The following is a 26001-nucleotide window of genomic DNA, read 5'->3' on the forward strand; positions in this document are numbered from 1 at the left end:
CCAAGTATCCACGGTTACCTTACCCAGATGCCCACGGCCTCCTCAGAGAAGGCCAGTCATCGCAGGGTTGTGCAGTACAGATCGGTGCCATGGCCTGACAGCTCTCCTAATTGTTAGGGAAAAGGTCGGTAAACTCATTTGCAACAATTAGCTGCTGATCAGAGAGTAGTTAATATTAATGTGTTACTCTGCTCCAAGATTTGTTTTTCTTCCCTTGGGTTGTCTCCAAGGACTTCTCAGAGGCCGAATCGTTCCTCTCCTGTTGATTCTTAAGCCACCCACTCTGTCTTCTTGCCTTGCTAGAAAGAACAAAAGGCAAGGGGGTACTTTTTCACAGTCTGATCAAACAGCACCCTGAGCCCCTCGCTTGGTGTGCAGCCAAGTGTCATCATCTGCTTCTAGTTACTCTTTCCTGGGGTGGGAAGGAGGAAACTGACCCAGGAATTTAGCTGGGGCTCTTGAGAAGACATGCTTTATGACCCTACCCACTCATCCCCATTGGAAAACTCTCTTTGTAATGCAGACATTAGCAGTGAAACCATCTCCGCGGATGGTGGCCACCCTAAGCGGTAGAAAAGGGTATTCCATCCTGTGACCCTGAGGAAGCCTGGTAGGTAATAACAATTGTCATATATAGAGAGCCCTCATTTACAAAGTACTATTTCATGGTTTCACTTGGTTATCATAATTGCCAAGCAAGATATGTCCACAAAGGAATAGTGGGCACCATTAGTGTTAACTACAGAGTTGAGAAGGAGAGAGAGAGGTCTAGTAGACATCTCCTATTCATCCTGAAGTGTACCCACCTTTGTTCTTGTCAAGTGCATGCATGCCAGTGTTCTCAGTCTGATGACTGGTCCTAGGAAGTGGCTGTTGTTCATGTTGGATTACATGGTATCTCTGGGACTTTGCTGTAGTGGAGGTTTAGGAGAGCTGCCTTCAAGCCCACAAAGAAGTGTGCATTTGCTCTTTCCTTCTGGAGTTCAGTTCTGCCTCTCACTGGGGCATGGGTCTTAGGTGTGGACCAAAGACACCAATGGTTCTTGAACTCCTTCAATTGCCAGATCTCTCCTGACGTGGAGAGACACTTCTCAGAGCTAACCCCAAAATTCTGAAGCCTAGCATGTCTCTTTGAAATGAGACCAGATCTGTCTTTGGCTATTACACTTCACAGAGTATCTGGTCTGCCATATGCTTGGTCATGTCACTGTTTAGCAAAAGAGGATGCTGAATGGATCTTGTTGTTTGGAACAGTCTCCTCACTTGGCCCTGGGCACTACTCTGGCTTACCATCTGCTTCTGAGTACAGCTCTTGGATCCGATTCTAATTCTGAAAGGTCTGAGAACCACCCTCACTGGGTCCTGACTCAATATTAGGTGCCCAGAGCTTCCTTCTTGCTGAGGAGTTTTCATTTAATTCAGTTGAACTCAATTCATTAGGCATTTTGAGCAATATGAGAAGAGTTATGTTTTGGTTGATACTGGACTTAGAAATAAAACTCTACTCCAGCCATAGATATTATTTCTTTTCTCTCCAGATATCTCTACCCTCCTTTACCTTGCCCTTGGCTCCATATGGCTATTATAGAATTCATTAATGGGCTTCTGTGTTCTCAAACTTACAAATGGGTTTGACCAATGGAGGTACCTTGAATGGATATAGGAAAGTGATGTTGGAGTTTATTGCCCTGGATCTCTCCCTGAGCTTGCTTTGGGGTGGGTGAGTCCCTTCACTGAAGCTCCCTGTTCCCCTCAAGGCAGCCTTCATTACCACCCCTCCCCCTTCCTACCAGTCCTTATCCTTTGCTGCTTATGTAGGATGACAGTTCTTCAACTGTCACTAGGCTTGAGACACTGTAGTATAATCTGTGGTCTCTCTATACCCCATCCACATGGTCTCATTATAAAGAAACTCTCCTTGAATTACCCAGTTGGACTGTGCCATCAGGTTTCTGTTGCTACTCTGACAGATGCACTGTGCGATGTAGGACAAGTCACTTCATAGGACTAGTTTCCTTAAATGTAATATGACAGGTTTAAAGAAAATAATATCCTTTCCAGTTGTAAATTTGCTTGGCAATGTAGGGACTGCAAAATAAATCTCGTCTTCGGGAGCTTTGGGTCTCATTGAAGAGATATCCTATACACCTATCAAATGAGGAATAGAACTAAGTGTGTGATTAGGATGTATACATACTCTAAGAATTTAGAAACGGGCAAGGTCAGTGTGAACTAAATGGTCACAGGAAACAGGATCTACCAATAAATTCTACCCCAACACCCAAGAACCACTCGTTGATGGATTTTCTAATCTAGATCCAAGATGGATGTAGTCTTCAAGGCTGTACCAAGTGGAAAGCCTGTCCTGGAGCTATTCCAAAGAGCCTCACAATATTGCTTAGTCTTAGACAAAGCCTCCTGGGAATGATTTACTCTTGAGACTGAGCTCAGCCACCTGCCGTGATGAAATGCATAGGTTCCAGGATTTCTTGAATTGAAATATTCTGTTTTTTAAGTGTAGAAAACAGAGGGTTGGAGTTCAGTATGAGAGGCTGGAGTTCTAATGTTTATTGGCATTAATTAGCCATACTTAAAGGTGTTTTTTTTAAATCTGAAAATAATTCTTTTATTTGTTATAGGCTACTTCTGTTTTTGCCCTTTGACTCAGATTATAATAATCACCCTCATAACCACTCTACAGATTTAAAAATCCCACAGGCAATTGAGTCCACAGTATACTTTTCCCCAGTTGGATATGTTTCCCCCCCCACCAAAGGTAATTCCTACTCCCTCTTTCCACCTACCAGTCCCAATCTAGAGCCAAGGCCAAGACAGACAAATTGCTTTGCCAAGTCCCTTGGTGTAGAGAAGCTTCCCTTTCATTGAGAGTACAGGGCTATACAGGGATAGACTGTGGCAGCTTTATGTGAACACTTGTTCAGGCCCAGGCCTTTCTCCTGTAGATCTGTAAAAATCCAAAGCCCTAGGTTTTTATATTGGTAAATATCCTAATGACAACCAAGGCTTCAGGGCTGGCTTAGCCTACTGAATTCTATCTGCTCTTTGATTAGGTTTTGACTTATATTCTTACTAGTTCAGCTGTGCATTTTTAAAATATATTTTCATGTATTTCCTTTGTAGTAGGGGACTTAAAAAAAATCTAGTTTACCATATTGTGAGTATAGAAACAAGGCGCTCTACTTAGACTCAAAGACTATATAATGACGTTTGAAAAACCTTTCTTCCACCCCAAAGGCAAGGTAACTGTCACCTGAACTAATTATAAAAATAGGAAAACTTTTGTAGTCAAGAAGCTAATTTGATTAAACCAAATCTGCTGCAGATTAAGCACATTGATAGAAATGAACAATGGAAAGTAAAATAATAGTCTCTTCAACAGTTCTCTAGCACCTTTCACTTAAATTTTCTTTGAGTCAGGGACCATTCTTTTAAAAACATTCATTTGAATTTATTGGAGCAGAGATTGCCTTATTTATTTTTACCTCTCTCATGGTGTTTAGCATGTTTCCCTTCCCATTGCAGGCGTCCAATATATATTTGCTGATTTGCTTTGAGTGGACTCTTCCAAGTCCAATGCCAAAACAAAACGGCGCTGATATTTCCTCAGTTCGCGTGTCCTGACCCTGAAATTGAGCCCGCTCACAGCAATCTCTTCTTTATGTTGCACAGAACTTGTTGCTTTTATGATCTAATCTTGAATTTATTCCCTTGCAGAACATTTGCTTGGCTTATATAAAATAAATAACTGTTAACTAGCCAGTTTTTTAGTTATGTGCAATCTTGTGTGGTCAAGTGTTAACTCCCAAATTAAACATAAACTGTAACAGTGCAACACAGTAAGTGACAGGCTTTATGATGATTGCTTTTGTTCTGTTTTCATCGCAACCTGGGGTCACTGGAAAATACCTGGTCATCATGGGAGAGTCTTCCTTCCACCTCTCATTAGTTCCTTTTTCCTGGAGAGACTGAAGTGAGTAAGACCGTGGAGTGCATATTTGACCACAATTTAAACCCAATCTGAACAGTTCCTGGCAGAGGACAATACAAATAGTCTGGTACAATAAAAAAGCTTTTGAAAAATAAAAATTTTCTTAAAAAGTGAAACAACAAAAGGGGCCAGGGGACCTGCTATGTTGCTGGCCGAGCACAGGAGCCAGTCCAGCTGCGGCCATAGCTCTTCCAGCCCTGGCAGTGTCGTCTCATTTAATAGAGCAGCTGCACCCCTGTAAGGAAGGGGTCCAGCCTTGACCCCACCAGCCGGCCTCACCATGAACAGCAGCAATGGCAAATGATCATGGCAGTGAGAAAGGAGGGGGGGACCGGGACACAACCCTTCCTCATCCTCTAACCACGTGGAGACATGGAGAAGATTCTTTCGGATGCATCAGGACAGAGAAGTTCAAGAGGCTGATTATGTCTGATGTGGCAACGCACAGCAGCGGGGCCCACAGCTCTGTCAGAAGTTATAGAAGGAGTGACAAGCGATGCTCTGAAGAAAAGTGTAGACTGGGTGTCCAACCAGTCCAGGGGGCCTGGAGACGTTCTCCTAAGGAGTTCACCTCAGGCCCCTAAATGTTCTGTTTCTTTCAGCATGAGCGAAGTGGAGCCGTGAAGACGGGGTTTTCTCTGCAGAGTTCCTGAAGGTGTCCATGTGCCTCTCTCCCTTTCTCCTGCTTTGACTCTGGGAGTCGGCATCTACACTGGGAAACGATGGTGCACACTTCTGCCCGCGCCCACAGAAGGAACGAAGCCCCGGGAAAAGCTGTGACCCTGGAAGTGGTGTGTTGTCGTGGTAGTTGATTTGAACTTGGGACCACTGGAAGCATGACCCTACCTACAACCTTACTGTTACACACCCCAGCTTCAGCAACTCTCAAATCCAGTATTTTCTTCACACTCTGTTGAGGCATTTTACTAATCTCATTCCCTTTTTGGCCTGAAAGACACTGTAGAATTTCCTAACTGAGTTTACTGTTGTTTAGACATTGGCAAGGGCTCCTTCTCTGCAGATGCCACCAGCAGATAATAATTTTGTCCACAGTGCTATTTTCCCCTTTCACTACCACTGGACTTAGACCCGCGCCATTCGTGGCATGAATATTACTCTTGCAAGATAGCTGCCATCTCTCTCTTAAATCAAGGTCAAACGACATGAACACTTTCCTATCTTGTTTTGTTTTTCAAGACAAAAGCAAGCTTCCCTAAGCTGAAATTTATAGTTATTAAAAAATAAAACGAGAAAAATAACACAAGATACAACAAAGGAATTGTTGAAGTTTTTATTAGCATATGCAACATAATGCAATCATTTAAACAGTGTTTGAAGACTGTAATACGGTGGGAAAACATTGATGACATAATTTAATGTGTTTGGTATACACTGATCTAACTATGTAAAATATGAATGCACATGGGCCCATATTAAAAGGATATGTGGGTAAAAGAATAGTTTTCCCTAGTGTAGCTCTCTGAGGGTATGAAAATTGCATATCTCTGTATTTTTAAACTATCCCTTAATATTATCACATTTGCTTTGCAGCCAATAAAAACAACATATGTATGCTGCGGTGTGGAAGAGGGGGTGGGGTAAATTGGTGGAGAGCAAGACCGCCAGCCAGCCCCTGAATGAGACTGTGGGTATCACTGCTCCCAAAGTTTCCTTTGCTGTCTTGTTTTTACCATGAGAGACTAAAAAATATCTTAAATGTCAAAAAACCACTATCTTCTCTAATATCCAGTACTAGCCTAGTGCAGGACACAAAAGATTAAATACTTACTAAATTAGTATTCAATTAATACATTTCGAGTGTCACTGCATAACTTTTTCATTTTGCAAACAACACCCATTACCCCTTTTAGATACAATGTAGATTCATGGGTTTTCCTTTGAAAGTAAGAGAAATATCAGATAGATAGATAGGTGATAGATAGATGATAGATAACCTCAATAACTGATGTTCTGTATCACCAACACTATTGTAAGAAACAATGCTTTAAATAAATATGTACTTTGAGGTGAGGGGCTTGGGAACGTTTGTTTGGAATGTAATACGTGTGTGTTCTTGGGTTTATGGGACAAAAATTTCTGTAGCATTAAGGTGATGCAATTCAGAATCTCCTTAGGTCCCATAGTTCCAGTTTTTAGAAATCAGTCTGTATGTGTGCCCCAGATCTACAGATACTGCTTATTAACCCAGCTTTGTCATGAAGTCAAAAGCAAGAAGAGGTAAGCTGTTCTCGACATATCTACAGCTCAGGTTCCAAGGCTGGAGGAAGGGAAGGGAAGGGAGATTGGAAGAAAGACCAAGGGAAGAAATAATCCCCATGCCACAAACACTTGTTTGATAAGAAAAGATCATATGTGGAATGTAATAAACAAAATAAACTGATGAACAAAATAGATGCAGAGACATAGAAGCATGGAACAGACGGAGGGATCTCAGAGGGAAGGCGGGGGTGGGGGAGTGGGTTTGGGTGGGGAGAGATTAATCAAAGGACTTATATGTTTATAAGCATAACCCATGGACACAGACATTGGTCTGGGGAAGGCCTGGGGTTGGGGTGTATGTGGGGTGGAGGGGATCCATGGGCAGAAAAGGGGGACATCTGTAATACTTTCAACAATAAAGATAAATTAAAAAAAAAAAGATCCAGCTGCTGGCAAGAAGTGGTGTTTTGCAAGAGCATCACAGAATCAAAGGCTTATATTTCAAGGAGATGTTCTTTCTGGAGCACAAACATGATTAAGGGTAATGTTGTGTGATTTCAGATTTTCATTATTTATAAAAAGGAAACCAATAGTGCCAGACATGCAAGAACAAAGCTAAATGGGCTTCAGAGGCCTTCTGGCTCTCGAATCTAAGAGGATACAACAATTGGACTGTTTATTTGCCATGTTCCATATTTGTTTTCTTCTTAGAGGAAAAACACAATAGAGATTTTTTCCCCTTTCAGAATAGTTGGTTTTATTGATACAGATTTGGTTTTATCTAATCTGCCCCTTGCCTTCCCCAGGCCATTCATTCTGTGTGCCCAGGCAATCAGAGCTGCTCCTGTTCTTCCAGATATCCAAGGCTGCACCCCAACTCTGTGGGAAGCCCCTGAAGGGAGCCTCTAGTGGAGAAAACGGGGGAAGGAGGTGACATTTTAAAAAAAGACATCGGCATTTTAAACACCATATAATTTCACTTACATGTGAAATCTAAAGAACAAAATAAACGAACAAACAAAATAGAAACAGACTCATAGATACAGAGAGCAGACTGATGGATGCCAGAGAGGAGAGGGCTTGGGGGGCTGGGGGAAAAAGGGAAGGGACTAACAAGTACAAATTGGCAGTTGCAGAATAGTCGGGGGGTGTGAAGTCCAGCACAGGGAATGTAGTCAATAGTATTGTGATAACCACGTGCGGTACCAGGTGGGCACTGGAAATATCAAAGGGAACGCTCTGTAACCTATATGAGTGTCTATCCACTGTGCTGTACACCTGAAGCTAATACAAAATAGTGTTGAATGCAAACTGTAATAATAATAAAAAAGACATCAGTGTCTTAAACAACTAGCTTCTAAAGAAAAGCAGGGAAGACTGGGCCGTGTGGCAACCACATCTCTCCCACCAACTTCTTTTCCTCTCCCTATGAGGCATGTTACCTGGACATGAATGGAGTTTCCTTTGCTTCTCCACACCAGCTGCCATTGATGCTCAGTTTTAGGTACCCATCCCAGGGATAAAACTGGGGGGTGGGATGGTCATGGAGTAGCTGTCCTACACTTGCATCCCCTTCAGGTGGCCTGTGTTGAGGGAAAGCTGTGGGTCTGTCCCTGGATATCAGGACAGCCTACACCTGGGCTAAGAATCTGGCCTGACATGTGCATGAGGAGCAGAGCCTTCCAGAGATGGGGGGCCTTGGTGTTGCTCCATCTGGTACAGGAGCGGTAACTCATGGTCTATGGAATGAAAAAGCAAGAGGACTTGAAAACATTTTATCTGTCTAAACTCTTCTGGGTGCTGTGGCCATGTTTTCATTGAGAAAGTCTCAGAACTTAGGGGAGCTATAGTGTTTATAACTTTTTTGGTGCAATTCCCATTTATTCATTCATTCATTCAGCCAATATTTGGTGAGAACCTACTTTGTGCCAGGCAATTAGTGCACAGAGTTAATAATGCAGGAATAATAATTAATAGTGATGATAAAAGCTAATATTTATCAAGTATCCTCTGTGATTCTTGTTTAGTTCTTATGATTGATTTTATTTTATAATCTTTGTATGGAGATAACATTGTCAGACCCATTTACAGATGAGGATATTGAGGTTTTGAGATGGAAAGATATTCTTTCATACAGCAAATGTTTGTTGAGCACCCTTTATGTGCCAACCACTGTGCCTTTTGTTGGGGGCACAGTAGTGAGCAAGGATTTGGTTTTTACTCTCACGGAATTTAAACTCTAGTGAGGGGACACAAACAGTAAGCGAATAAGTGATTAAACAAAAGGCAACTTGAAGCTAGAGATACATACCATGAAGGACATGAAACTTGACCATGGGATGGGGACCGATAGGCAGCCAGGGATGGTGGGATGAATTAGCTGCTTCAGATACAGGAAGATTTACTTCAGAAGGTTACATTCAGGCTGACGCTTGAACAGAAAGGTGACAGCCATGCAAACCACCTGGGGCAGAGCCGAGCCGGCGGGGGGATAGCAAGCATGAGGCAGCCTGGGAATGAGCCTGGGGTATTTGATAAGCAGAAAGAAGCCTGGCATAGCTGGAGTCCAGCAAGGGAAGGGAGAGTGATCCACCTTGAGCAGCCGTAGGACCCTGAGCCACACGCCACTGAAGTCTCCTGTGAGTCCAAATTCCTTCCAGCTCATTAAGCATCTTTGGGGGCAGCGAATGGGGCAGAAGCAGACAGCCCACTACGCAAACCAGATTGTTATGTTTCCTCCTAGATAAAGCACAATTCTCTCTTAGGTCCAGGCTTGTCCTTTCCTTCTTGGGCTGCCCAGGCCCTTTGGAAGCTGAGGCAGAGCCGAGGGCCGGGAGGAGGCTGGCCGCCTCCTCTCCAGGCTCCACTGACAGGGCCAGGCCAGCATTGCTCCTGCCATTGGCTCCCTGACCTTCGCCACATGGCTTCCATGGGCACCCCTTCATTTTCTTCCTTGGTGGCCTTTGATTCACCTCGGAGCCACTGCTTCTGGTAGAGTGGCCGTTATGAACCTGGACGAGCAGGCCCCTGAAAGGTCCTCAAGGGATCCACGTGCACATGAACATGGAGGAAGTATACACGTGAGGCTTGCACGTGTTTGGGGCTTCATCCCCGCTCTTTAGCTTTGATTACCAATGGTCCCTAGAAGGCCTTATTCAGCTCAGGACCCAACTACTGTTTTATCGAAAGGGATCACGTGCAGGTTATCGCAGCCTTCATCCCACTCTGTGACAGTGGTGGTCTCTCCTGCCCATTTCTCTCCACTATGATATGAATTCCACAGGACAGAGCCTAGGTGAGTCTTGTATACTCATTTGTTTCCATATCCCTGACCCAGTGCATGGCATATAATAGACACTCAATAAATATCTGCCAAAGGCTGAATAGTACAGAGGAGGAGGTAAGGCATCAGAAATGTTGATAGAAGGAACCCACCTTCCCTTCCCTTACTTGATAAGTGCTGTTATCTCAATCTCCCCAACCCCCACTCCCCCTTACCACATACACAACTTCCATCACAGTGTCTTGCACACAGTAGGAAGTGCTCAATTTATTTAATAAATTAAATGACAGCTCGATAAATCTTGTCCCCATAAAACTTGTGCCACGTAGGCTTCTGCAGTAGAGATGCAGATCAATGAATAAAAGGCACCTATCTGGATGGTTTAATTTTAGCCTGAAAGATTTATACTGAGAACTTGTCAGGACAAATGAAAGACATTTTGAAGTAAAAACCAAGAGATTAGTAAAAACAAGTGCCAAAGTCACATATTCTGCTGGGTCTCAAGCAAATTCAGCAGCAGGGCTGCGCGTGGGGGAGTTTTCAGCTGCTGTGAGTGTTTAGAACAGCTTCGGAGGACGATGGCACCATGAGAGGGGTGTGAGAGGTGATTCTAGGCGTGAGACGTGTGTGCTGCGGGGAGAGGGGGCAATTCAGAGTGCGTGCTTCTGCCTCTGGAAACCACCCTGTCTGCCCGTGTGGTTCCCACTAGAACAGGCTCTCTCAGCCTTGTTCCCACGGACATTTAGGGCCAGTGGACTCTGCTGTGGAAGCTGCCCAGTGTGTTGTAGGATGTCCAGCAGCATCCCTGGCCTCTACACACTGGATGCCAGCAGCCGCCCACTTCAGTGATAACAACATAAACTGTGTCCACGTGATGTCAAATATCCCCTGGGTCAGACTAACCACCGGTTCAATACTACTGCTCCAGGGAAGCAGCTGGGTCTCCTGCTTGTTCTAACTGCCCAACAAATATTGCTGATGGACTGATTTTCCTCTTAAAATCTTCACACTTCAGATATAGATTCTTCCCAGGCCCAGAACGTTTTGTTTTTGGAAGCTGCCCTCTCCAGTGCTGTGTCGCCAGGCTTAGAAGGCTGCGATGCTGTGGTCGTGGGCTTAGCAGCACAGTGTGTACAACCTCGGTGCCATGTGACTGTGCTGAGCAGGGTCCAGCGGGTGGGATGCCCAGAGGGGAGGGAGAATGCACAGCGAGCTGGTTTAGACAGTAATTTAGGACTGCTCTATTTCTTGGGGTCTCTTAATCATATTTCTGGCATCCATATTGATAGTCCTTGAAAAGAAATGCATATGGGAAGAAGGCTTAATAGTTTCACCAAGGGTGGCCATTGGAGCGGGCTCTCTTTTCTGTCCCTTGGCTGGACCACCACTGCTCTTAAACTGTTTACTGTCAGCTTGTCCATTGGTCTAAGGAATCCACCCAGGAAATTTAAAGAAATTGTGATGAATATTGAGCTTTTCTACTCCTGGGAGGCATTGATGTGATAGGGTTTCTAAAATTTAGCCTCTGGGATCCCTGCTCAAAGGACTTTAGTAAGGAAACCAACCTGCTTTCCCCCAGCTCACTGCCTCTGAGATGTGCTGAGGGGGAAGGCTTTCCAAGTCATGAAAGATACAGATTCACCCAAAGAGAAATCACAGCGTGACTATTTTGATTTTATTCTTTACAAAAGGATTAATGCCAGTACTCTGTGAGATATATTGGGTTTAATTTGATATTTGAAAATGTATTTTCTATATGTTTGTTATGTCAAATGAAGTGTACATATTAAATTACAAGTGTGTAGTTTTTAATGATCCTAGGAGTGTTTTGGCTTGTGATATGCATCGTGTATTATCTCTGATGACACAAAATTTCTTGTGTTGCCCACAAAGACCTGGTCATGCGTCACAGACTTAGGCAAGATTATGGAATAGGAATAAGGTTTGGTCTTTGTTTCTGAAAAATCCTAATGTTCACCATTACATTTCTAGAGTTTTAATATTTCTAACTATCAAAGATAAATAAATAGGTTGTACTTGTTCTTTCTAGGAAGAAATTCTTTTAAATTTGGAAGCCAGCTCCCCAAAGAGCTTTTGCTGGTGAGGGGAATATCTGTGAAGAAAATGGCCTATTAGTTAGTTTTTGAATGTGCTCAGTTGTGTTAACTTGCCACTTATCGAAGTTGACCATTGTCCCAGTGCAGGGTCCAAAATGATGTTAAACATGTCCTCTTGCCTATTTCTCCTTTCTTCTACCCTGTGACCTCTTGTGTTTTCCAAAGTGTATGAGGGAACAGTTCTTACACTGACCACCTGCCTGTGGAAAGGGCTTATTTATTCATTGAAACAAGCCTTCTAGGCTTCAAATCAGCCCAAAATGAAGAAAAGGGGCAACATTATGAACAAAGTATTTGGGACATGGTGGGTCCCCATAAGTCCTGTTTTTGAATGGTCACTCTGGAAAACCAATCCTAATGAATACATTAAATACTTCGTTTACAGAAGTAGATGATCATTTGAACTTTAAAACATTGATCAGAAGGAATTTTTTTTTATCACTTTACAACCAATTTTCTCTGTGCACTGTACTAGGCTATAAAAAGAACCTTCCTAAGACATGAGAATGAACTTGGTAAATATTGCTTAGCACTTCCTTTGGCTCATTTGAGGGAGAGGTGTAGACATTACAAGAGGGAAAGAAGTTGGGACAAAGGACTGAAGTGTAACCACATTATGCCTTGTTGTTCTTCTAGGATCTCATGATTCCTTCAGTTTCTACATTGATGAAGCCTCTCCAGTAGGACCTGAACAGCCAGAAACTGTCCAGAATTTTGTGTCTGTCTTTGGAACTGTGGCCAAAAAGCTGATGCGGAAATGGTTAGCCACTCAGACGATGAACTTTACTGGTCAGCTAGGAGCTGGGATCCGTTATTTTGATCTCCGAATCTCCACCAAGCCCAGAGACCCTGACAATGAACTCTACTTTGCTCACGGCTTGTTCAGTGCCAAAGTCAACGAGGGCCTGGAGGAGATCAGTGCATTCCTCACAGATCACCCTAAGGAGGTGGTGTTCTTGGACTTCAACCATTTTTATGGGATGCAGAAATACCACCATGAAAAATTGGTCCAAATGCTGAAAGACATCTATGGAAATAAGATGTGCCCAGCGATCTTTGCACAGGAAGTTAGCCTAAAGTACCTGTGGGAGAGGGACTACCAGGTGCTGGTCTTCTACCACAGTCCCGTGGCTCTGGAGGTGCCTTTCCTCTGGCCTGGGCAGATGATGCCAGCACCCTGGGCCAATACCACAGACCCGGAAAAACTCATTCAGTTTCTTCAGGCGTCCATCACTGAGAGAAGAAAGAAGGGCTCGTTTTTTATATCTCAGGTGGTGCTGACCCCTAAAGCTAGCACTGTGGTCAAAGGGGTGGCCAGTGGCCTCAGAGAAACAATCACAGAAAGGTAAGCGTCTTTAAAATATCAGTAAAACGAGTTGAAATAATTTAACCTGAATCCATAGATCTGGTAAGGATAGAGCTAAAATTAATACCTATGTGTATTAGTTTCCTAGGGCTGCCATATCAAAGTTCCATAAACTGAGTGGCTTAAAATGAAAGATATTTATTGTCTATGCATTCGAGAGGCTAGAATTCTGAAATCAAGGCATCATAAAGGTTTGATTCTTACTGGGGTCTTTGAGAGACAGTGTTTTCCATGCCTCTCCCCTGCCTTCTAAGGACAGTTGGCAACCCCCGGTGTTCTTTGGCTTGTAGATGCATCACTTCAATCTCTGCCTCCTTTTTCACATGGCCTTCTCCTCATGTGTCTCTGTCTTCTCTTCTTAGAAGGACACCAGTCATATTAGATTAGGGTCTACTCTAATGCTCTCATCTTAACTTGATGTCATCTGCAAACACCCTATTTCCAGGAAGGTCACACTTACAAGTATGTGGAATTAGGACTTCAACATATATTTATAGGACCCAGATCAACCCACAGTACCATGGATTTTGACTCCATGTCCAGTTCTCTTTTCATAGCACACCCTTCACATTTGTGTAGCACTTTGTGGATTACAAAGCCCTTTCTCTACTGATTGCAGAGTCTTATTAAGTACTTAATTACATTGGATCTCCCTAACAACCCTGGGAAGTAGGTACTGTCTTATTGATAAAACTGAGATTCAGAGAAGTAATAGGTTTTGCCTAAGCTCACTGGGATAATGAATGAAACAAAATGTCACGCCTTGTTTTTCTCAAACCATATTCTCTGCCTTTATGCCCTAAGCAAGGATCAGCCTCCAGAGTGGGTATTCCATTGGTCAAGTCCAGCCATGCGTGTAGAGTGTAATTCCACCTGCAACGTGTGACCTGACCAATCTCCAGAGATCTCTGTGGCTCTTTCCCATGTGGGTGATCAAACATGTAGAACTGTATAAATTATTTATTCTTTTGACTTAAAGTATTAAACAATACAAACAATGTCTGAAGATAAAATACAAGTTCTGTTCAAACTTTTACCTTTAACTTTGGTAGTTTGAATCATGATAAAGGGACAAAGCATAAATGTTTCCTTGGACTCAAGGTCATTGCAGGAAAACACAAGAAGGTGACGAGAAAAGATGTGGAGGTGAAAATAGTCCATGTGACCTTATAGCATAGCATGTAGTGTGGGGAATCGTAGGAGATAAGGCTTGTAGTGGGGCAGAAACACACTTTCAAGAAAGCTTTTAGCCAGGCTACAGGGAACTTGATCCTGTGAGCAATGGGAGGGTGGTGGTAGAGTGACTTAACCAGGTCTGCTTTCAGATAGATAACTGGCACAGCACAGGGATGGATGGAATGGAGAGAATGAGAGTTAAGAGGTGCTTAGCTCTGTTTTAGCAAGGTAATGCCAACTACACTGAGGAAATGAGCAAACAGACGTGAAGTATATGCAAATAGCAAATATTTGAATGATTCGGTAATTATTATGTGGTGTGAATGGGTGGAAAGATTTCAGGACAAAGTTTCTTCTTGAGAAGTAGCCTGGGTAATAGAGACATTCACAGAGGGAGGAAACAAAGACATGGGCACTTGGGGAAGAAGTTGGGAAGATATAATCAAGGTCATACTAAATTTAAAGTGCTCATAAGGCATCCAAGTCTATGTGGCCAATTGATCATAGGAACACAGGCCAGCTCATTTGGTGGTTATTGGTATATTTTTGGCAGTCACTGTCGCAAGGCATTGGAGTGGTTCCTCCATACAAAATCCTAACTTACTTCTGTTATTCAGATATTAACTGTGATCTCCCTGTTTCCTAAGATTTAAATAAGATCCCCAGCTCTTTACTGTACACCCTATGCGAATACAAGTCCTTCCCTAAAACTCCTTACAGCCTTATGAAGTGAGCTCTTGCTGCTTCTGGAGTCCATACATCATATTATGGATTGACTGTCCCATGTGGCCCGTCCAGATTCCATTCTGTGTAACTCAGGACGGGCAACTGGCTTCTCACTCAATTTCCACCCAGGTTTTGAGATTTTACTAAGGATCTCAGAAAACGGGGAGGCTTTATGATCATAACAACGCAGATAATTTAAAATTGAATCCTAATTAAAAATCTTCCGGCCTAGGCTGTCTCCCCCTGACCACATCTGTATACTCTTACCCCAGCTTCCATCCCTCCACCTCCTCCTACTCATCTGTTTTCTTCCCTTGCCCCCCAGTTGCCTGGAGACTCTGCCCTCTTCTGTAGGTTGTGACACCAAACTCTTCACCTCTCTCCTGGCCCCAAGCCTTCCCTCAGCTGGTCTCAGCAAAGTATTCAGCAGAATGGAAGGCTTTTAGCACTCCTTCTACAAAAGTGAATTGTTCTGGCAAATAAATAACTTACCATCTCATATACTTAAAAATAAGGGAGTTATATACACATAAGGATGGATTGTTTTCAGCTTTACCCCATAGGGCCCCCAGATTTTGAGGAATCCCTGAGGGTCCGCCAGTGGTGGGGAAGAGACAGGTGGCGCCTGGGGTCAGCAGCTCCAATTTTCTCTACACCTGGGTTGAAAGCAGCTTCCTTTCTAACTTGTATATATTAGGCATGAAAGGAGCCTCTCCACTGCCCCTCCAGCTTCGCCTTCTCTTGTGCTTGGAAAAACACACCATTTCATACAACACACCTGCTTGGCATTTGGCCAAGAGCCATACCCTGATTTCACCTGTGTAGGCAATGGCCCCTGGCAAGTCAAGAGGAAAAATCTACTCAAGGAATAAATGACTTTCACTTTCTCTCCTATGGCATTTCATGCAGGTTAGGACTTTGCAAGTTAGAAGTTGAACTGCTTTTTGGTTACTTATGCTCTAGGACAGTGTTACCAAAGTAGGACTTGGGGTAAAAAAGGTCAAATAAGTTTGGAAAATGTTTTTATATATTATATCCACACAGCTCTCCCAAGAGATTTGCAATGCACATTAGCATATAAAAGTCCCTAGCAAGTACTTTAGTGGCGGATCTTGTTTAAAGTTAACGAATTCAATGTTTTTTTAAGCGCTTCATTTTTTTTCAGACCACACTTGTTAACAGCCCATGAAATTAATTTTTAAAAACTGTCCTCAGCCATCTGCCCTTATTCAAAACTTCTCACTAGCCTGTGGCTTTTATATCTGGAACAGTAGAGCAGTATCCTTGAAAAGGGAAAGAGAAGTGGGTAAGGAGAGAATTAAGAAAGCACACACAAAAACACTCTATGTGGAATCAACTTTTTTTCTTTAGGATTATGCAAAATACTTGCAAATGTATCTAAACATGGCCGTGATACTTGTTCTGTAAGCATTCTTGAACGGAGTTTAGTCTCAGAAGAACCAGAAAGACCTCTTTTTGAACCAGCTGCAGAGCCTATATCTGAGCAAGGGGTCAATGTGAAGCTCAGAGGTCTTGTTTTGTCTTGTTTGCATGCATTTCAGCTTCCTGGGTGAGGTCTAGAGGAAAAGTCACTGTCAACCGTTGCCTAGTGTCTTGCAAAAGTAATTGACTTACCTCTGAAACAGTCACTGAAAGAACTTGACTCCTCAAGAACACGTTACCTCTCTCCTCCTTGAGTGAAGAGACCCAAGAAGACTCTGCCATTTACCCCTGAGGTTGTACCACAGCTGCTCCTTCAGAAATCCTACATCAACACCAAAAATGTCATGCGCCTCTCCTTGGCCACTGAAGGAAACCACTAGGCAATATGAAGACCTTTCTGGGCCTTAAGTATTTTCATCTGCAGAATTGGGAGTTTGAACTAGATTATTTCCAAGGTCCTTTTTAGTTCCTAATTCCTACAATTCTAAGATCCTGCTTTTGACTGGTTTCTCTATAATTGTTTTGTGATGTCTCATATTTGGGTTTAGAAAATTCTGAACACATGGGTTTAGAAAACAAGTGTTTTCAGGTGTGGGTGGCTCTCAGGGAAACTAGATTTAGGTTTCATAGCTTTCAGTCTGGCCACCGGTTCCAAATACTGCAGATGTGTTTCTTACATCTTTAGCAATGCCAAAGACACACGTTTTCATTTCCTAAAGACCTTTTTTAAATTTATTTTTCATACACCAGCTTTTGCACCTCACCCCCACGGAATTCACACGTTTTTAAAAAGAAGGTGTGCGGCTTGAGTCAAGTCCTTCCCTAATTTATGGAAGTTTATTAAGTTATAGGGGTTTTTTAGTTTAAAACATTTGTCAGACCAGCTGTCAGGATTTTTAAGGAGCGGTGCATCTTTGCAAATAAATTGATGTTAAATTAATTTAGGCAGTGTTTATATAGGCCCACAATTTAGGGGGCGATGATGATAACAACAATAAGCTATTTAAAGTGTTGTCTGTCCAATTCTATGCTAACTGCTTTATATGCATTGACTGATTTAATATTCACAAAACTTCCCCCAAATAGGACTTCCCTCCCATCATAGATCAAAGAATGGAGTCTTAGAGTGTTAAGCAGCTTACCCAGGTAACACAGTTAGGAGAAGGTGAATTCAAGATTTAAATCCAGGTGGCTCTATTTTTGTGTTTAATTATAAAACAAACATGTTTGGCTGCCTCTTTTTAGGACTCTGTACTCAATTGTGCTTCAAGGTGTGACCTCAGATACGGAGTCTTAAAACCCTCGCCCCATTCTAGCTCCCTGCTGTCTGTGAGCACCCAAGTGGTGACCGCCAATTTGCTGTCCTCTCGTCACGCAGCATCTCGGTGGAGCTGGGAGTATATTCAAATGGAGGGTGCGGCTCAGTACCCCCGGGGAGCGGCCCTGTGAGTGGGGCTCGGCATTAAAGCTGTGAACCTATTAAACTTAGTAAGATGCCAGTGTTCTCATGAGGCATCAGGGAGGTTGGAAAAGACACGGTCGTGCTTGACCTAAAAACAAACTGAAAAAATAGAATGAAAGCCCAAGGTCTGTGGTGATCTAAAGGAGAGAGACACCTGGAAAGGCTTGGTTGGCTTTGAAGGAAGGACAGGATGTGACGGGCAGAAATGGGCGGGTGGCTTCCCAGACTGAGGGAACGGCCAGAGGAAAGCCCGGGAGCAGGACGTCGGGGCTGGCGGAGCGGAGGGAGGCGCGGAGGAGCGTGAGCCGTGGGCCTGGGAGAGGCAGCGGGGACATTCCGCAGGACCCTAAATGCAGGCTGGGGACTCTGAGCTTAATCACACACGTATTAGGAAGTTACTGAAGGGGATCGGCCAGAACGGGATCTCAGGGGATGAAACTGAGCCGATTACACAGGACAGACGATACCGAAAACGCACCAGGCCAAGGTTGGGAACAAAGTGAGGTGTCAGCCAGCGGTTGGGAGGCTTGCCGTGAGCTTACTGCCCATTTAACTGTTTTCCACTGTAAGAAAACTGGGCCAGAGGAATGTTTAATGGTTGCCCAAGTCACAGAGCTAACTGGCAGCAAAGATGGGATTAAAAGCCAGGCCTCCTGGCTTGAGGCAGAATTCTGTTCTCCACCCCCGGGGAGCAGTGAGGACAGAGGACAGTGGGATGGAGGGAAGACCAGGAGGGTCAGAGAGCGTCAGGGGCAGGGGCCAGGTGCAAGGTGAGCTGGCCTCAGTCTGCTCCGAGCACAACATGACGCGGTACCTGGGGCCTGGACTGAGGGGTCAGAGGTCGGGCCTGGGGTGGGCCATGGATTTTGTGCAGGGCCAACCTTTCCCGGGCCTCGCTCTCCTTCTGCCGCACAAACACAATGGACTCTGTTCTTTCCGTCTAATCGGGACACACCCCAGCTCATACCAGCACCCCACACAACACTTCTGCTGCCCAGTTTACCTGCCATTGCCTGGACCCGGCAGGTACGGGGCTGGCCTCTGGAAAGTTGTTTAACGGCAGCATCAGTCATCTCAGCAGCTGTGGGAGCCAAGGAAAGCCTCACCATGAGATGGGTTGAAAGGCAGCTACAGGGAGACGTGAGAGAGCACTGGTCTCCATGAAGAGCAGCTCTCTGCCTCCGTCCCCCCAGGCCCTGTCCCCAAAAAACTCAGCACACTAGAGCAGCTGATTAGGGACCAGTCTGTTCAGTAAAATGGGAAGCTGTCCCCTTGGTCTCAGATATCTAGAGAGTACCAAGGAGACCAGGAAAACCAGCGTTAGAATAACCATTGTTTACCAGATGCTTTCATCATAAGATTTTCTCTTCGATCTGTATTTATTGGAGGCCTCATTTCTTCAACAGGTGTTATTTCCAATTTGCAGTTTAAGAAACTGACGATCAAAAAGCTAAACAATGTGTTTCAGTGGTGCGATGAGCCAGTGCTGGGATCAATTCAGAATCTAGGCTTTTGAACCTCTAGAAAGAGGGGTCTGGCTTAGAAATCAAAGGGAAACTGCAGAAAGCAGCCCTTTTCCTAGCCCAAGGCCTGGCCAGCTGCTAAGTGCATATGGAGAGTTTGTTAAAATGTAAACCCCTGAGCACCCCTCCCCAGGGAATCTGGTTCAGGAGGCTGTGGCTCAGAGTTTTTAATTTCTAACAGACACCAGGTGATCTCACCTTGAATATGCACCATTGCTCCTGTCTGCAGACAAGCTGCATCTCCACCATCCCCACTAACAGATAAACTTGGCTTTGAGAAATCTAGAGAGAGTCAACCCCAAAATTTATCCATCCCCTTCCCACCTTTAAATCTGTTTCCTTAAATTTTTCCTTAATCTGAGCTATGACTCCTCTACCCACAGGCCCTACCAGGTTTAAGTTCAAATTTGCTTGTTTTATCACCGAGGTGGATCCGCTCATCATTGATTTCCAGAAACTGGCCCTCTGCCCTTCTCCCCTTGCATCTTCTCTCCCTGTCTCGGAGCTGGATCCTAGGACTGTTGTGCTGCAGAAGCCTGGGCAAGGCTATGGGGAGGGGTGGTTTGTTTCCCTGGGCTCTAAGCTCATGCCCTTGGAAGAAGCCTTGGTCACTTCCAGGCTCAGTGTCCTCCACCAACACCAGTTAACCTCACAGCACTTTGCAACCCAGCTGCCTTCCCAGGCCTGATTTCCAACTGCAAAAAAGAAGGCTCTACAGCAACTTCCAACCATGAGGCTGTGTGACAGAGAAGTGATTTCTGCCTGGTCCTGCCAGGCTGTGGCAGGAGGGAGGGCTCTCTGCTTTAACAACTTTTGACCCAAGAATTTTTGAAGCAGGAGTGCACACAAAAACACTCTCTTTTATTCTGCTGATATTGGAAGATTAAAGTATAGGCCGGTCCAGGCTGGCACCTGTTAACGTGTCTGGAGAGTTGAAGACTGGAAAGAGTTCCGAGCTGTTGAGAAGTCAGATACCCATTCAGTGCCTGGTGAGAGTGTGTGTGTGTGTGTGTGTGTGTGTGTGTGTGTGTGTGGTGCGTGTGTGTGGAGCGTGTGTGTGGAGGAGGGTGCAGAGGGAGAGAGGTAGAAATACATATTTCTCTAAAAAGCATGGCATAGGATAGAGTTCACCCATTTTAGTGACTCTCTCTGGGTGTCAGTTTTCTTATGTGGAATTACTGGGCAGATCGAGTTTGACGTCTGAAAAGGAAGCAGCCTAGTGTGTAGCTGGCACTCACAGAGAGCTGAGAGCAGGTGGTTGATGGGGATGGGGGTGGCGTCTGAGGGAGTAAGGACCTCTGGAGTGTCCACGCAGCAGGGATGTTTCGTCAGTCAGGTCCTGGCACAATAGTCTGGGGACATCAGCCAGCAAGGGAGGGGGGAAGGAGGCTTGTTTGGGATTGGAAATGAACCAAAACATGAACCATCAGTAGATGAGCAAGTAAGAGGTATCCAAGTCCAGAAGTAAAATGGACCAGATCTGGATGGCTCCGGCCACTCGCTCGTCTGCCATCTCTCTCGGAGTGGGGAGCAAGGCCATTCATCCCTGGAGAAATAGCTCCACTCTGCAGAGACCTTCTGGCTTTAAACTGGGGGGGAGAGGGCAGAAATGTTCTGTGGTTGCCAAGTCACGGGACATAAACCTATAATTGAACACACTGAGTTGATTACCCACCATGGGAACCATGAGGCTCCCGGCGAGCCGGTGATGGGAGGGACCTTGTGTAGAACTGGGGCTTGGGTGGGTGACTTGGGGAGGCTTAAGGACTCAGAGGCTCTCTCTAGATTGGATGCTCAGAAAGCAAGGGCAATTCTATAATTGGGCGTCGCACTATGACTTAGCTGTAGGCTAGAGGGAGAATGAACTATAATTGGTAATGAAGTTGCAGTCATTCATTTTAGCCTAGACAGGTAAATGCTTGGCTATTTTGTGGGTGATCTTGTTTTTGTGCCCAGACAAAATTGCAAAGTATCCTTTCTTATTTCGCCTTCCCCATGATCTTGAGTAACCTTGTAGGGAGGTTGGTGAGTAATCTCGCAGGGAGGTTGGTGTTCTGGGCGATTGTTGATTTCCGACAGGACAACCCCGTGGCCCATCTGTGAATGTCAGGCTGGCTTCCAGATGCTTTTTATTTCTTTTTCCCCTTTCAGTGCGATGTGAAGGAAGAAGTATCACCTATTTCCATGTGGTTTGAAAGCCCCTGGTGTGACTCAAGCTTCCCACATGCTTTCTCTTCGCAGTTCTTTTTCTCATTGAAACATTTGAGGCTGCATCTATGAAAGCCCAGACTGTCCTGACAATGAGGCAAATCGGAGTTGGCGATAGGCTCACCTGGGGCTTGTCCACGGGAAATGTGAACTTCAAGTTGAGTCAGAGTGATGAGTAACTTCACAGGTTTTCCTCTGTGATCTTAGGTTTCTTCCCGTCTCATTGGGCGAGGGTTGGACGTGATTAACAAGTATAAGGGATCCCTGGGGGTGGAGGCTGAAGGGGATGTAGGTGGGAAGGAAATGCGAGAACAGCGCACTTTGTAAAGGGAATTGCTTATCCTTTGATATCTGTGAGCATCCCAATGTCCTTCCCAGGGTTTCACAACCCATTCGGCACGGAGGAGCAGAAGGTGAGATGGCCAGAGGTCCTGCTTTCAACTGAATTGTTGTTCTCTTGTCCCCTGTGTCCAAGGGAGGCACACTTTTCTTGGCCTTGTTTGAACGGGCACCCTGAATGCCCATTTGTGTTGGATGTACTTGGTAGACACAGCTTCGGGTGACTGACCTATTGATTACCAAGGATGACTCTGACCAGTATAAATGCTTATTTAAGTGAGGGGAGATAAACCAATCCTCTCTATCAGACAACAACGACAATAAAGAGAGCTGTAAGTATGAAATTGTCTCAGAATATCTGGCCTTGGAGGATTTCAGCAGAAAATACTCCAGGCGTCACCTGCAGACACTGACATCTGTCTTTGCTTGTGAGAACTCAGGTCTCCTGGCTCTCACTCTATTGTCTGGGAGTGTAGCCTTTTTCTAACTTATTTGAAAGTACTAAAAGTAATTAAACAGGAATAGCTATAGGCTGGCCTGTCATAATTGATTTTTATTTGCAGAAATCACAAGAATAATATAGCTTGAATTTTGGCTTTGTAATAGTCCTTCCTCTCACCCTCTCATCACTTATTTTCCTGTGGCCTCAGCTGTTAAGAGAGAAGAACCTTGCGAGTTGTTTCTGGAGCTGTGACATCCTCTCTTGACAGAGCAGCATGTGGCAGGGAGACCAGAATGTGTGACTTCATTAGTGAATGTTAAAAGCACAGACTGCCCTTTGGAATATACGCAAGATTTGACCAGGAAAAAGCTGAGCGAACGCACCACACAGCTGCTGCTTCTCTGAGTACTAAACAGAGAAGCTGTTACCAATGTGGGTTAGCTCAGGTTCAAAAGTAAACCAGCCATGAGCATAAAGAACACATAATGCTATAAAGGCCTACCCATGAAAATACAACTTTTTGATTTGGGGGGGTTCATTTTTGAAGGGTTTAATTTATATTGCCCATTTCTCCAAATCAACTACTTATAACGAGTAGCTTGTCATGAATAGATGTAGAGAGATTGGTTGAGGGCATAGTTCAGTCTAAGTGTGTCTGTTAATAGACCAGATGTGGATCCTGTGAAGACGTGCTGAATCTATTGCTAAAAAGAGTTAGGAAACTGATTTTCGTTCTGGTCTCAGTTTTACTTTTGCTGGTCAGCCGTTCAGGGTTATGCACCGAATTTATGGTCATTCACAAGCAGAGCCGGCTGCCACGAGCATTTCTACATGTTTTTTTAAGAAGAGAAGGAGAATTTCACCTTTGCACTAACACATAGCTCATGGCAGCTGTGTGCTTACATGTCACCCTGTATTCCAGCAGCCCCCAAACAGGACGTGGCCAAGGACCCTGTATCTGAGAGGTTCCTGGATGCCTGGAACCATGGGCAGGGACATTTCGATGTCTCCATGACATGGGCTGTGCGCATAAAGGCTATTTCAGTGGCGCAGCATTTTCTGCTCCATGAGGTAGCAGCTTTAAACTGAAAATGTGTGTGTGTTGAGAGGGGTGGGAGAAGTAACAGAAATAAGTAGAAACCTCGTCTTCTCTCAGCACCTGGGAGAGGACATTGCCTGAGTCCCGCTCGGGAGGGAAAGACGTTTCCCGAGCAGTGTGTCCCCATGTTCCTCCTGAGAGTACAGGGCAAAGGGCTCGTCTCCCGTGTGGGGCCTTCCCACCCAGTTTATGCCTTTACACCCTTTTTGCATTCTCTAGGCCTCATGTTTTCTTAAGTGTTTTCCTCGAGGCTCTTTTCTTTTGCCATTGTAGTTGTGAAATGTGTTTTGTTTTTTTTCTTTCCCAGCATTGCATGACTTGTGTCTGACATTTGGGGGCTTTTGTCCCTCTATAACTCTGATAAAGATTCAGTATGGTGGGGTGGAGAGGGGAAGAAAGGGTGTCTTGGTGTCTAGGATGTTATTTATGTTGTGACTTCAGAGAATTTTAATTTCTCTTCATCAAAGTGGACCAAATCGTTTTCCCTAGGGTCCCAGCCTAAGAATCCACCCATGCATTGAGTCAACCATCCCTCAACAAGGAGACTGAATGAACACCACACTGTGGACTCCGAGTGGGGACAGGAGAGGCATGGTGTAGTGTCTTACAAGAGCTGGCTCCATGACCCTTGTCCCGGGGTTACAGGGGTGTCTCCTTGGAATGTGAGATTTATATAAGAGGCGATCTGGAATGGTATAGGACAGAATTTGCTACTGAGCGGTAACATTTTGACTTGTAGACTTAATACACCATAGTGGCTCAAAGGATGGAAAAATGACAAAGGTGACTTTTGCAGTGTCTCAGGACAACAGCACACTCACCTTGGCTGCCTTTTCTTTGCTCCCTACATGGTAATGTTAGGCTCAAATACCAAGCACATCTATTTTCTCTACTCAAATGAGATCTATTTTTGTGGTTGTCCAACCTTTGACCACTGAAAATGATAAACAGCCTCCTTTCTAAGGTAGAAAATTATGCTTGGTTTGGGGAACATTTCCAGGCAATAGGGTTCAGACTAGGCCAACAAGTGAGGGTTCCGTGGAGGTTTGAAAGAACAGCCACAGACACTCAACGCTCTGTGCTTATTGGCATTATTGACAGCTATATATGGGGTGCGGGGCAAAACCATTGCGTGAAAAGGCTCTCTTTTGACCACAAAATTCAGCAAGTCCCCTGAGAAAATTTAATAACTACATGGTACAAATTTTATTTAAAATTTATGGTGGAAAAGAAATGCTTTTAGGCTTCGACATTCTCTCCTGAACAGTGCACATGCCAAGATCAACTCCTCTTTCATCAAAAGTTCATATCGAATGAAGTGCATGCCTTCCTTTATTGAATTAACTTCACGACAAGGGAGCCACCTTGGGGACTTCCGAAAGACACAGAGCAGCAACCTTTAGACAAGTGTAGTTGGCCTTGGTGCTGGTTTCTCCTCTCGTCTCGTCTCTCTCAGCTTTGTAGTGAGAAGGGACACGTTTACAGCAACACGCTAGTGCGGGGAGTCCCAGCTGTTCTCGCCCCAGCGGCCTCTGAGATGTAATAACATAGGGTGGGGACTGTCATCGCCCCGAACAGCACACACGTGTTAAGTGGCTTTCATCTTCCTGCCAATTAGGCTTTTAAGGTGCCAAATGCATCTCCAGGCAACCTCTGTGACAATTTAGTATCCTTTTGAAAAGGAGCCTGAGGCAAAGGGAGATATTCGAGTGGCAAAATAGCATAGATAAAATTTACTATTTTATCCCCAAAGGAAAATGCATGTGGATACTTTAATTTTGGAAACATGAGGACACAGGGATAGTCAACTGACATGAATGAGGGCTACTAAAGAGACTGGGAGTCAGAATTCTCAGCCTAAAACAGTTTCTTGACCTCAGGGTAACCGGCATTCTGGACAAATTATTTCCTTGTTGTGTGGGGGGGGGCAGGGGCTGTCCTGTGCATTGTAGGGTGTTCAGCAGCATCCCTGGTCCCTACCACACGATTCCAGTAGCATGTCCCTTGCTCCCTCACCTTGAGTCATGACAGTCAAAAGTGACTCCAGATATTGCCGAATGGTCACCCTTTGGGGGGGGGGGAGGAGAGAGAGAAAGAGAGAGAGAAATCCCCCCCTGGTTGAAAACCACAGCCTAGAGCAGCCACTGCACAAAAGATCCCATGACAGTCACTTTTACTGGATTTTCATTTCTTTCCTTGTTAAACAGATGATACCAACTGCCTAGGGATCAGGGAAACATAAAATATTTAGTTATATGGCTTGCTTCTTTGTTTAAATTTACATATTCTAGTGTCTGCTGCCTTCAGATTCATCACCGTAAGGATTTCTATATCCATCCAAGTGACACAGAGGCAATTTGAATGGACAACCTCCACTTGTTCAGAGCCAAGTTTAGTAACTAAGGGGGGTGAGCCAAGCCGATGAATGCTGTTTGGAGTTAGAATCCCAATGGGACAGCGATGAGATGGCTTTTCCTTATGTGCTCTGTGAGCATGCTCTGAAGGCAATGTCACAGAGGAGTCATATGAGGATTCTGAGTCATCCTACTGTTGACGGGGTGAGGGGACGCTCGTCCCCACAGGTAGCA

The 26001-nt window shown here is 44.6% G+C and overlaps 1 protein-coding gene across 1 annotated transcript in view; it reads left to right on the forward strand.

Moving 5' to 3' along the window:
* The window catches only part of PLCXD3 (phosphatidylinositol specific phospholipase C X domain containing 3), a 118586-nt gene that overhangs the window by 61773 nt on the left and 30812 nt on the right, over positions 1 to 26001 (forward strand). Inside the window, exon 2 of the mRNA XM_087815046.1 lies at positions 12266 to 12974. Within this exon, the coding sequence (XP_087671172.1) occupies positions 12266 to 12974 (709 nt within the window). The remainder of the gene's footprint in view (positions 1 to 12265; positions 12975 to 26001) is intronic.

The sequence above is a fragment of the Miniopterus natalensis genome, chromosome 3 (genome assembly GCF_054644295.1).
Source record: "Miniopterus natalensis isolate mMinNat1 chromosome 3, mMinNat1.hap1, whole genome shotgun sequence".
Lineage (NCBI taxonomy): Eukaryota > Metazoa > Chordata > Mammalia > Chiroptera > Miniopteridae > Miniopterus > Miniopterus natalensis.